The 13122-nt window shown below is 38.8% G+C and overlaps 1 protein-coding gene across 1 annotated transcript in view; it reads right to left on the bottom strand.

Moving 5' to 3' along the window:
- The window catches only part of LOC139950129 (uncharacterized), a 42920-nt gene that overhangs the window by 5918 nt on the left and 23880 nt on the right, over positions 1-13122 (bottom strand). Inside the window, exons 12-24 of the mRNA XM_071948758.1 lie at positions 12496-12759; positions 11484-11987; positions 10460-10757; positions 9719-9921; positions 8627-8746; positions 7510-7731; positions 6471-6623; positions 5253-5559; positions 4362-4626; positions 3678-3849; positions 2587-2806; positions 1889-2064; positions 635-763 (exon numbers count right to left, since the gene is read on the bottom strand). Coding sequence (XP_071804859.1) covers positions 635-763; positions 1889-2064; positions 2587-2806; positions 3678-3849; positions 4362-4626; positions 5253-5559; positions 6471-6623; positions 7510-7731; positions 8627-8746; positions 9719-9921; positions 10460-10757; positions 11484-11987; positions 12496-12759 — 3033 coding nt within the window. The remainder of the gene's footprint in view (positions 1-634; positions 764-1888; positions 2065-2586; positions 2807-3677; positions 3850-4361; positions 4627-5252; positions 5560-6470; positions 6624-7509; positions 7732-8626; positions 8747-9718; positions 9922-10459; positions 10758-11483; positions 11988-12495; positions 12760-13122) is intronic.

Below are 13122 nucleotides of genomic sequence, written 5' to 3' on the forward strand. Positions count from 1 at the left end.
TGTGTCCATTGAGAGTGGATGAAACTGTCTTTGGAATGCTCTAAAACCTTTAAAGGCACTGGACACTATTGGAAATTACCCATAAATAATTGTTTCCATAAAAGCTTGATAACAGAGCAATGGAAAGCTGTTTATAGTATAAAACTTTCTGAGAGAGACGGCTCCAACTAATGTAACATTGTTCTGGGGAAAGAGGTAACTTCTCACTCAACTAAAAAAAAACATCTTCAGCTGAAACATTTTAGGTAGATTAAAGCACACAGGAGAGTTTGTTTTCTTTCATTAGTCTCTTGCAACTTCGATGACCATTTGAGTTCACAAGAGAGTTTTTTTCTTTCATTAGTCTCTTGCAACTTCGATGACCAACTGAGTTCAAATTTTCACGGGTTTTGTTATTTTGTGCTTTTGTTTAGATACACCTAGTGAGAATACTGGTCTTTGGCATTTACTGAAGGTGTCCTGAGGTCGATTTCACAAATTCTAGTTAGGACTAGTAGGACTAGTCCTAGGAGATATGCAAACTGCATGGATAGTCCTAAGTTACGACGAGTAACCGGTCCTAACTCGAGATAAGACTAGTCCTAACTCTTTGTGAAATCCACCCCAGTGTCTTTAAAACAACAGCTTGGCTTACCTGATCATAGTTGAACCACTCTAAACCGTCTTCGCTGTAACTCAACTCGTAAGACAAGACGGACTCACTGCTGTTAAATCCAGTCTGCATCATCACTCCACTGAAACGATGCATGCCACCAAATCGGATCTAAATCGGTTATGACAACAAACAACTTTATAATAATAAATCATATTTAATGGAGAAGGCTCATCACTGAGACACAAAATTATTTTTCCTCAATTTAAAAAGAAAGAACAAAAATCAAATACCATGGTTACTCCACAACCAAATTTAAAACAAAGATAATTCATGTTGAAAGGTACCGCACAGTGTAACCGGTAGGCTAAACAATTTTATCAATCAATCAATCAGTTTATTTCCACAGTTTCAAAATCACAATCAGTATCAAATCATAGGCAATGTATTAGTTGGAAATAAAGAAATAAATAGTTGTTTGATAAGATTAATTAAATGAATAATTAAGCATTGAAATTCGTAAAACTGTGGTGGACCCATAAAGAAGCAAAGCTTGTAAGGGTATGGTTCCCTGAGCAAGCTTGTGTATTGAGCCGATAATTATTTAAATTAAGCCGATAATTATTTAAATTCATTTAAAAACCAAATAATTATAACAAGTTTATGATGTGGGGGGGGGTGGCAAGTGTGAAATCCCATGCAATCAGTTGTACGGACCCACTCCACACGCAATGATTTAAAACCAAGTGCGACTCGAACCAGTATCCACTGAGGTGAAAGGCAGTTTAACAAATCACGAAAAAAGAACCTGTAATATTTTGGTATGTAAAAATTCAGCGTAGACTATGAACAATCCTTTTTTTAAAGTCCAACAGAATCAAACGAAATTTGCCGTTGAAAAGCGTTTATAACCGTTTTTAACAAAATGCATATGAGTAGACAGATGTTGTAAAAGTAGAATACAATTATCCACACAAAAATGCCTCGAAATTGCACGGTTTTCCTTTTACCTCGTCGACTACCATGGTCGGCCATTTATATGAGTCAAATTTTTGACTCCCATAGATGGCCGACCGTGTTAGTTCGCTAAGTAAAAGGAAAACCACGCAATTGCGACGCGAATTTGTGTGGATCATTGTATTCTATTTTAAAAACATCTTTCCAATCATGCATTTTATAACAAACGGTTTCAAACGCTTTTTTATAGACCAACTCGTCCGATCCAAGGCAAAGTGTTCCTTTAAAAAATGTGTCCCGTGACATGATAATTTACATACAGCTCCTTCGATTCATTACCTCAATGTAATCGTTTCCCTGGTATGGATTCATATCTCGTATCGCTGGTGCCCATCCAGATTCAGAGTTGAGTCGAGCCATTTGTGGGGAGTAGGAGTCATTGAGATAGGAACTGGCTGTTATTTGGCAGTCTTGGATCTGGTAGTCATTCTCAACACCGAGAATCTCAAAGCATCCTGTAGTTATGGAAACACAGACAACAAATTGTAACATTAAAGGCTCTGGATACTGTTGGTAAATAGGTAAATGGTAATCATAGATGTTTTACCAATGTTTGTATGAGGGAGAGAATTTTTGTCGTATTGTTTATTTGCTCTTGGATTTTACTCTTTGGTGTTTGAATGTATTCTAGTATAGTAGCTTAAATGCAATTCAGCCCTTTGGATGCAAAGTTTGACTATTATAAAACCAATAATAACATCCCCTTGTGTGAGTTTACCAACCTCCCTCGAAGGGAAGATCATCTAAACAAACAATGGCATAATTATAATTTTCTGCAAAGTGGTTTATGGGGTTAAAAATAAGACCTTTATATCCCATGACTTCAAAATGGAAATCCCACTTTTCCTAGATACGTATTGCCTTGATTTGTATAATTCTTCTTGCATAGTATTCTGGGCATAATGGATCGAACATTGATCTTTTACCAATCAGTAAGTATCGATTATCGATCTTCTACCCGTATAATAATTTCTTACTCTCAGTGTTGAATGACAAATCCATGATCAGGGTCTCTGTCTTGAAGACTTCTCCCAAGATGATGTTCCCATCATCGTCTGCTCCGTCGTGCTTGTAGTAAACGATCTCTATTGGCACGGTGGTATTGATGAAGTTCATATCAATTGGCATGTATCGATTAGGATCCATCGATATATTGAACCACACGGTGAAGGTATCGGTAAAATACATTTCTGCAAACTGATTTGGAAAAGATAATTGGTCAATTTTTTTTCTTTCAGGAAAGGTGTATCTAACAAAAGTTGTGAGTTACAGAATATGGTGTTTTTCACAGCTTGACGAATTATATAGCTAGGATATAAAATTATGGAATGAGTTAACATTATGACGGTTATAAAATGTTGGTTCAGGCTTAAAGCTCGTCCTTTTTCCTATTTATTACGCATTAGTGCATATTAGGCCGAAATGGACACCCTTTGTTTTGTAGCCAAAGGACAAGTTATTTCTGTATTTTCGTATTATGGGGAAAATCAAATATAAACTGTTCTAACTCATTCATCCGCAACAATGTGAATTGAGTCTTATCACTACATTATGTTTTTCTGCCCCGTCCAGATAGAAAGTGTTGCAGTCTTGGCCCAATGTCATTGAGCTGCATAAAAAAAAACAATCAAAAGAAGTAGCTAAGCATAACAAAATTACGCTTAACGGAATAAGGTTACTAGCTAAACTACCATGTCACAAAAGCAATTTCTGACTGGTATCCTGCTAAGCTTAGGCTGCTTTTTCAAATTGGGCACAGGATGGTCTCATCCCACTGCACGTCGGTTCAACTTTCTCAGCCGAAGTTCTTCAAAGAAGCATATGCCCTATTTGAAACGACGGCTTCGGCTTTGGATTCAGCTCGGGCTAGCTTGGCACCGCCGGTTGTTTTGATAATTGCGCGTGCTTTGCGTATACGCGCTCAGGGCTTCAGACGAGAGGACGGAGCCTCATGCCGAATCCAAAGCCAAAGCCGTGGTTGCGAAAAGGGCCATCAGCAAGTCACCAGTTGGTTTATCAGTCTTTGTGGTTCGATGTGATATTGGTACAAGCTATTTAACGTGCTTACGTGAAGTTTATAGCCGGCCTCTGTAGTCTTCAAGCAGAGTGGGGGACCTTTAATCTCGACATCGGGGTCCAGTTCGAGATAGTAAGGAAGCATGAGGTAGATCATGACACTATGGGCGTGGCTGCTTGAGGTGTTGAGGTGGTAGACTGATAGCTCGGTTAACAACAAGTCACTGTAAGCAAATGGTTCGTTGTTAGAGAAGTCAGTGTTCTATGCAGTTGTTGTGACATGGTTATTAGTGTAGGAAGAAACTAAAAAAAATAGTAAACTTGAGGGTACAACCATGTGTACATCTCTTTTGTGAAAGTGTTAGCTCTGAAAAGAGCCGGTGTGGTCTCGATGTTTCAAACAGTATACTCTGCTCGTCTTCAGGAGAAGGTTTATTAGTTTAATAGGTTTTAGTTTCCTTTCTTAAGTTAAGTAAACTCAAAACAAAAACCAACTAAAACAGGATTTGAACATGAGACATCCAGTCGATATACAGTCGCTCTACCATCTGAGCTATCTAGCACTATATTTGGTTTTCTCCCTACACTGTTCTGGGTGCCAGCTGAAGCCATTCAGCTATTTCAACTCGTCAGGGAGCCATTTCTCAAAATGTTTTATACTACAACAGGTCCCCATTCCTCGTTACCAAGTGTTTTTTATGTTAATGCTAACAATTAGTTTGACTGCGTGACCTACCCTTGCTGTGTGACCAAAGGATCATATTCTGGTATTGTGATGTTGAACTCCACCTCCGGGTACTCGGCTCCCGTCTTAGTCACCCCGATGGTCTGGTTGAAGTGGGTCTGTCGACCGAGGCTGTAGTCGAAGTAGATGTCGAACATGAGTTCCGATCCGTCGACCAGATCGAAATGATCGGCGAGCTGGATCTCGAGTGAGATGAGGATTTCGTCTTCCTCGGGGAGGGCGTACTCAGGGTTATACTGATAGTAGTAGGTCGTTCCTTAAAGAGGGTGAATGCATTTAAACAAAATCTCATGTTTACAATTACATAATTCATCGTTGGCTGGCAGGGGTCTGGTTGTACCCATCCCAAAATGACTTTTTTGTTTAAATACTTTTGTATAACATTGACAGCCCATGTTGATACTTTCTACATAAATAGGCTTGTGCACAAAAATACTGAAGTTTTACTACCATGTGTAAACATATACTAATTAACATAAACGATCATGTTTGTTATTTTCTTTGTCAAACTGTCTCTACACTTATGGAAAGATGTTAAAAGTGTTAAATCATAACGAGTTACCCATGTTTTCCGACAGTCTACTGGTTGAAGACCGGTGATGATGGGGAAGCCGTGTAAATTTAACAGGGTCGAAGCAGCGCAGGGTTAATTTATGACAGGAAAATCACATCTGCATCTACATTATATATTCGGCTACTTATCAAAGCCTACTCAGCATCTAGACAAGGGTGCGGCTGCCGACGGTGGACGGTTTGTGTGCTTAATGGGTGCCAAAATATGTACAAAAATAGACATGTGTGCAAGTAAAAACATGTCTCTTGATGCCTACTCGCATCTGATAGCCTCCTTGTACAAAGAAATAAAAACGAGTGCACACTTACCGTGATTTGTGATGACTCCCAAATCAATTAGCGCAGAGTCGTTCTGGCTCGTAGAATACGTTGAGTTATACACGGGTTCGATCTCATACAGCTGATGGCACGCATAGTTCTTACCCACGTGTAGGAGCTTCATATCAACCACCGTCAGGAACGCTTCGTTCGCGGCGGTCGGCAGGCTGATGTTGATGGTCATCGGTGTGCTCATTGCCGGAGTTGTAATCTTCATGTGGTACGTCTCCTTCGAGCCGATCGTCATGATGACGTCATCACTCGGTGGTATGATTTCAAACTTCGGCTGGGGATGAGTCTGATGATTGGAACAAGAATGATTGTGTTATTATAGTATCCACCAATCCGACGCCCGTTGGTATGGTCACAGACTCTTCAGTGGACATCTCCATTATTTCTTATTCTAGGTCTAATGCAATGCGTGCTTTATGGACCAGGGGTGGATTTCACAAAGAGTTAAGACTAGTCTTATCTCGAGTAAGGACGTGTTACGCGTTCTAACTTAGGACTAGCCACACGTTTTGTATATCCCCTAATAGAACTAGTCCTAAGTTAGGACTAGTACTAACTCTTTGTGAAATCGACCCCTGAGCCTATACAAGCGTTGCTTCATAATGAACCCCTCTTACTTTTGTCCTCATCGATATTTATTTCATTTTTAAAACTGCCGGGTAATGAAGATGAAGTTGGTGAACTTAAAGAAAAGGTGTTTTTTCAGCTGCTCTGCTATTAAGCGTTTATCTTCAGAAAAAAAGTAGACAGATGCAACATGATATGGTAGCCTATTGAGATTTCAATTGACGTCATCTTGGAGTACATACACGCAGTGCACAAGTAAGGTCAATTTGCAACTCCCATTTTAACCCCATTTGATGAGATGCTGACCTTTCGTCAGGTGACGTATATTTCTACGATCAAATGTCAATTTTACTCAAATCTTAGTCGCTAGACTCTGCTGTTTTGTGCGTTCTTGTTTGAGATCACATTGTACCAATTTCTCTTTATAACAAATGCTAGTTGTATATTTCATTCCAATTGTTCATATAGACTTTAATTTGTCGCTTTTCCATTGTTTTATATGTATCATTTTGTCCCAATGTTTTAAAATGGGTACAGTTTTTAAGCAATTTTTTCAGCAATTGTTACCAACCGTTTTTATATTAAGGTTACAACTAATTTTCGAATTGTATTCTATTCTGTTCTACCTACCTCTGAATAGAGGTTATCTTGCGTGGCATTAAAGGCTGCTCGGAAGTAGTACTCGTTGTGTTCGTTCAGGGATAGTGCGCCAGACAACCAGATCTGATCATCCTCCATTACAGTGTCGTTGTTCTCTAGACGAACTACCAGTTGTACTCTCACCTTTTGTAGATAAGGAAAAGATGAAAATAAATATAAAGTCCAATACCTAGAAAGTTATTGTATGGTTTGTGGTCAATGAAACAGCACTTGAAAACATGTGCTTTTAAAGGAACATTACATATTTTGTAATAACAAACCCGTCTAAAATCACGGTATAATGATGATGATAGTAGAAACATCCATTGAAACATTTCTGTCTGAAATGTCATATTTGATGAGAAATAAATAAAACCATTTTCATGTTTGGAGTTTATCGCTCAGTGAGGGTTTTAATCATTTTAATTTTTTTAATCGATGTCATGCAAAATGTGTAATTGGTTTCTCACTATTTTCTCGTGACCCAGATGGCCAATCGATCTCAAACTTATACTGTTTTGTCAATTAAAAAGTGCGTACACTGCCAGCTAAATGTTTTGTTTGAAAAAAACAAATAAAAAAAAACAAAAACAGTTCTTAAAGGTTCACTTAAAGGCAGTGGACACTATAGGTAATTACTCAAACTAATTTGTATCATAAACAATTTACTTGTTAACTAACAATGGAGAGCTTGTGATGGCTTAAAACATTGCGAGAAACGGCTCCCTCTGAAGTAAGGTAGTTTTCGATAAAGGAGTTATTTTCTTCTAAAATATTTTAATCTTATTTCGACACCCTCAGAATTAGATTTTGAGGTCTCGCAGTCAAGCATCTGAAAGCACACAACTTCGTGCAACAATGGTGTTTTTCTTTCACTATTATCTCGCAACTTCGACGACCAATTGAGTCAACATTTTCACAGGTTTGTTATTTTGTGCATGTTGAGTTACACCAAGTAAGAAGACTGGTCTTTGACAACTACCAATAGTGTCGACTGTCTTTAAGTGATGAACGTTTTTATTATCTGTACCTTATTCAAATCTGAGACTAGCTCCGGTCCGTAAGGCATCATGTTAGCGATTGCTCCTGCATCGATTGACGCCTTATCCACATGATCATCTCCGGTTGTGGAGTTATAGATAGTCGTCAAGAAGGTGCCATTGACACACGGAACGTTCCATCCCGATCCGATGAGCCTAGCTTCACACACAGTGGTGCGGTACGGATCGATCCGATCGCTGAACAACTGAACCTGAATCGTAAACAAATTGATAAGTTTAATCAATAAAAATATTGACGTTATACTGGGTTCTTATGTTGCGCTTTATACAACTAGATAGGGGTGTATCAAAGCGGTTAGTATTTTGTATGTGGAGCTACGTTTTTTGAAAGTTTGATATCTATTCTTTTACATAGCACCATGTAATGGTTCGCAAGGTGCTGTGGTGCAATATTTGAGACTTGGTTCTTTTAGTTACGTGTGTCATTTAATACAACACACGGGACTAAAACGGATTTACATGTACGTCCCATCCGAAGGAAACAACAATGGTTAAGTGTCTTGCTTAAGGACACAAGTGTCACGACTGTGACTCGAACTCACACTCTGCTGATGATTTGCTTGATAAAATGATTATCATAAAATATATTGAAAACAACCTACCAGAAAACGTATAGAAGGAAAGGGATTTGATATTATTGTAAGAATTATCAATTACGTAGAATATCCGCTAGTCCATCAGTCAAAGCAACCGGTCACCCAATATATCAACAAATCAAATGATCAATCATTGATCAATTATTCTGACAATATATATTTAGATATTATTGATCGAATGACTAGCCAGCAAGCAAACCAGTCAATCAATTAATGAATTCCATTTCATAATCTCTGTAAAACTGTATTGATCATAAACTGATAAAATTGACCAGTTAATCTTGGAGCAACTAAATAATCATTCACTCGATCGATCAGTTGAGCACTTAATCAATTAATTCCATTAATCGATTGGTAAATTAACAAAAACTCAATTTCTTTCAATTACTTAATGACAAATATTTTAATGAAATAATTAACAAGTTATAAAAATCAGTCGACTTGAATTCTGGATATTCTTTAATTTTTTTATGGAATAAAATGAACTAACCTTATAGTCTGATATCGATCCGAATGGTATATAAATGTCAAGATTGAAGACAACAGCGCCCCCTATCGTGACCATGGACTCAGAATTGAGCTTGGTGAACGCAATCTCAGGAATATGGGTCTGGAAAAGAACAAGTCAAACTCATCAATGATTATTTCTCGGGATATTCTTACATTATTCCTCAAATGATCGTCTTCAATCTCGAAGAGCAAAGACAAACTTTGTTGACTTTTAAAAATGTTACAACACATTTATTTTTGCAATAGCCTTCAGTACTTCTTTCTGTATCAATTAAATTTCGCTTTTGTAATTACTTCACATCTCTATTAACTTTTACTTATCTTTTGTTTACATATCAAAGCGCATAGAGACTTCTCTGTGATTGTGGTTCGCGCTATACAAAAAATTGTATTAATATTATTAACAAGAAAAAACGTTTTCGTATAATACTTTCTCATATGCAATCAACGGTTGTATTTTTATTGTTTAACTTTTTGATAATTCTTTTTGTGAGCGATCGCCAAACACATCACACACATCACAGGCTATCCGGATGGCCACTTCAAGGCGAGGGCAACAGATACTTGGGATATTAACCCAAGTCAACTGTCACCATACCGGAGCACCTTGTCCTCTACTCCTGGGGCTGAAACAGGCTTACCCCTTTCACAATCTGTAAGGATGTAGTCTTGGGCCCTTTTCGAAACCACTGCTTCGGCTTTGGATTCGGCTCAGAATAGCTTTTTAATTGGCCCCGCGGTTGTTTTGACAATATTGCGCGTGCTTTGCATGTACACGTTCAGGGCTTCAGACGAGAGAACGGAGCCTGAAGCCGAATCCAAAGCCGAAGCCGTGGTTTCGAAAAGGGCAATAGTATCATCAAATTTGGTTGGTAAAGCAGAATGCACGTTCGATCCTTACCAACCGTTTATGAAGCATCCCTTTACACAGGCACACTTTGTATATAACTTAAAGCATATACCTTTTATTCTGCTCTAAGTTAAACACATCTACTACAAACACAAGACAATATTTACAAAACTAACAGTAATTACATTTTTTTTGTTCTTTAAAACCAATGAAAATACTTACAAAGTTAGTAAATGCAGGCTCGACATCAACTCCAATTTCCTCTGGTACCACAAAGAGTTGGGTGTCTCCAACTTTGACTGTGGCTTCAAACTCTTGCTTCTCTGGCTCAGTCAGGTTGTCGGGAGGTATGGCATCATCTTCCAGTTTGACGACAACTTGGGCAATCATTTTATTGTCGTCAGAATCAGTGATTGGTTTGGAGCCTGCATTTGGAGACGGGAAGATGAATTAATTTGGTGTTTGTCCCTTGAGGCAAAGTATACATTTGGTTCTTGCAACTGTTATATTATTGTTTTAATCATATGCAAATGCAGATACTATGGAATAAAACTAACCTGTACAAATTTAATATTAAAGTGGTTAGCGTTTTTGAGATATCCGCGCCTAAACCATAATCCGTAAATGAAATACCCAATCTCAGAAACGCAGAAAAGTTTTTCAGATTGAAATCTTGTTGATTCCCTCTTTCTAAAATCTCATTAATTTGAAGAGAATTGTTTCTCAAAACGTTATGCATTATTAACAGCTTCTTTATACCAAGGATATTACGTATATTACGACAAAACGGCATAAGACTTTATTAAATACAATATAAAATAATATTTATAAAAACAATTGTAATTTTATAAATTCCACCGAGGTATTGTTTTTGGTTGGCCGTGATTAGAAACAACCATCGAACTACAGATATTCGTGTACATGTATTGTGGTGCTTAATGTACTCGGTTGTTGTAACCATACCTGTATTTTTCACTGGTCCAATGTCCAGCACAGACCTATCCCGGTGTCCGTCCTCCTCATAGGAGAGGTATTGCACGGGTCGATCGGTCTGAAAACACGGCAGGTTGCGTCCCCCGCTGATGAGCTTGGTCCGACAGACGCTCAGGCTGGTATTGGTGGTCACTACGTCCATCCAGTAGGTCGCTGCGGAATTGACCGGGGTCGAGACCGTGAGGTGGTACACAGCTAAACCTCCTGCCCGTAGAAACTTGCTCTGTCCCGGAACGAGGCTGAGGTCAAACTGGGGAGTGTCGTCGTCCTGATCGGGGAGTAAAAAAAAAAACAGTCCTCTATTATTAATTTTAATTATTTGGTTTATATATGTACCGTTTCGTCAATGTACCGTTAGACATAATTGGTCACCATAAACAAAACACAAGAAGAAAAAAACAAGAGAAAAAATAACGCAAGCGTGCTCATGTCAAACATGTTTTTGCTTGTCCACAAACTTAAAATAATAATACTCTTGATCAAAAGAAACGTTAATTGACATCTTTTTTTTTTTTTTTTTTTTTTTTTCAATGCAGCCAATATATTGAATGCCATTTTTTTCTTTTAAAGATACGAACAAACTGAACGAGAACAACTTTGTGACTGGAGGTTCTTCCTCCCCTGAGATTCTGTCTCCCCGGAAATGTTGCCCCCATACGGCAAACTATTGGTATCCTGATCCCCCACCCCTGGCTATGCCACTAATGAAAACAGTTTACAGTTTTCGCATTGTTGTAATTTACACAGTGGCGTTGATCTATATTTTTATTAAAGTGGTGCTAAAGATAGGTCATTGTGTGATAAACTTGAAATACAAACATGCATGAAATTTGGTTCTTTGAAAAACAGTAACCCTAATCGAGTACAATAGCTGACCTAGTTGAAGATGCATACATGGTGTGAGCCCTAATAGGCGTTTCGTGACTTAGTAACGGAAGAGTATAAAGAGTAAGAATATCATGCCCGCTATTAAGGTAAATCTGAAGGTCCTTACCTCTCGAAGCTCAGGCAGCCCGAAATTAACGATGTAGTCCATAGACCCCAGCCAAGTTCCCGTCCACCCGTACTCCGCCTGGACCGTCACGGTGACATTCTCACCATCAACCAGCTCAGCATGGTCCTCCCAGTGTAGGCTGACCTCCACCACAAACTCCCCACTTGCCCTCTCTGTCTGCATCCACGCCTCCAAGCTGTTGGTGACCACGCCCAGATCTACCAGGTACTGGTAGGCCACGCCCTCCTCTGACGTAGAAACGTTGGTGTGCGACGATCTGTCCAGGGTGTGGCAGTGGAAGTCCGGGCCGATTTTGACCACCTCGACGCGGCAGATGCTAAACATGGGCTGGTTGTTGACGGGAGCTCTTTGGGAGGTGATGTTGAGGAGGAGGGGGTAGTAGGTTGTCTCTGGGGGAATGTTGACGGTGATGTTGAAGGAAACGGCTGAATGGTTGTACAGGAAATAATCTTTGCCTCTGTTCATCAAATTAAACGTTGGTTTCTTTATAAGGGGAGAAAAAGAGAGAAAGAAAAAGAAACCAAATAGTTGAAACGACAAATCTTGAGAAGTGGAGTTTCAGAGACATGACAAAATAGGTTACAATGTTGTATTCCTATAAAAATGTACGTCAAAGTACGTATGTTTTCTTGGGGAGGTTTCGATTTGGTGGGTGTAGGCTTATAACGCATTCTTAGTTCGATCGTCTACATAACAGATATTTGCATCTGGGATAAAGCATATAACTTGTAACCACTATTATCCCACCCAAGTGATCTGCATGTGGATTTGTTTCACAGATCTCGGGGAAGTACGTCATTCCAGAGAGTTTAAAGTGTTTAATACAAATCGGTGTAAAGGGTTATAACAATGCATACACATGCTGCACGACATGCTTGGTCGATATCTGAATATTCATAGGGTTTAACATTTTATTTTGCATTTTGTTTCTGAGAGGACGTTGGGATTGGACTGAATGGGTTCATTAATTATATGAATAACAAAATTGTACCTTATCAACGCTTGAATATTCATGATGTTGGTTATCCACGGCCGTGATTGGTGCTTCTGACACCCATAGGATATCTTGGTCAACCATCTCGTAACGGACACCGGCCGTGACGTAGAACAGCGACCCGTTGGAGACGTCTGGGTGATCCACCAGAAGCTCGGCAGTCACGAGTAATTTCAGTTTGCTGTCGTCAGTCTGGTGCCGTCTACCAAGATTGGTGATACCGCCAAAGTTGAACTGGACGTAATCTGCATGTTCGCCGTCCTGTTATTGAACAACATAATTTCAAATTTTTACAATTAATACAAACAAATGCAAACAAAAACTGTTTGAAATGGAAGATCGCAAACTCCCAGCCTGGTTGCTTTATGGCTGAACAAAATAACATCTTTAGTGAATGATACAAACTCTATACACATTATTTTCAGGCACCTGACAACAACTAGAGCTGATCGAAATAAGTTTCGAGTCAGGATGAATTTAAATGGTTCTTTTAGAATCTACATTCTCTTCCAAAAAGAGGGCTATCAAATTCACAATCGACTTCCAACTTCATTAGAAACATAATATTATCAAAGCAAACAAAACTCTTCTTTTGTTGCACTGGGTTGAACAAAGACAAATATT

Source organism: Asterias amurensis, chromosome 2 (assembly GCF_032118995.1).
Source record: "Asterias amurensis chromosome 2, ASM3211899v1".
Classification (NCBI taxonomy): domain Eukaryota; kingdom Metazoa; phylum Echinodermata; class Asteroidea; order Forcipulatida; family Asteriidae; genus Asterias; species Asterias amurensis.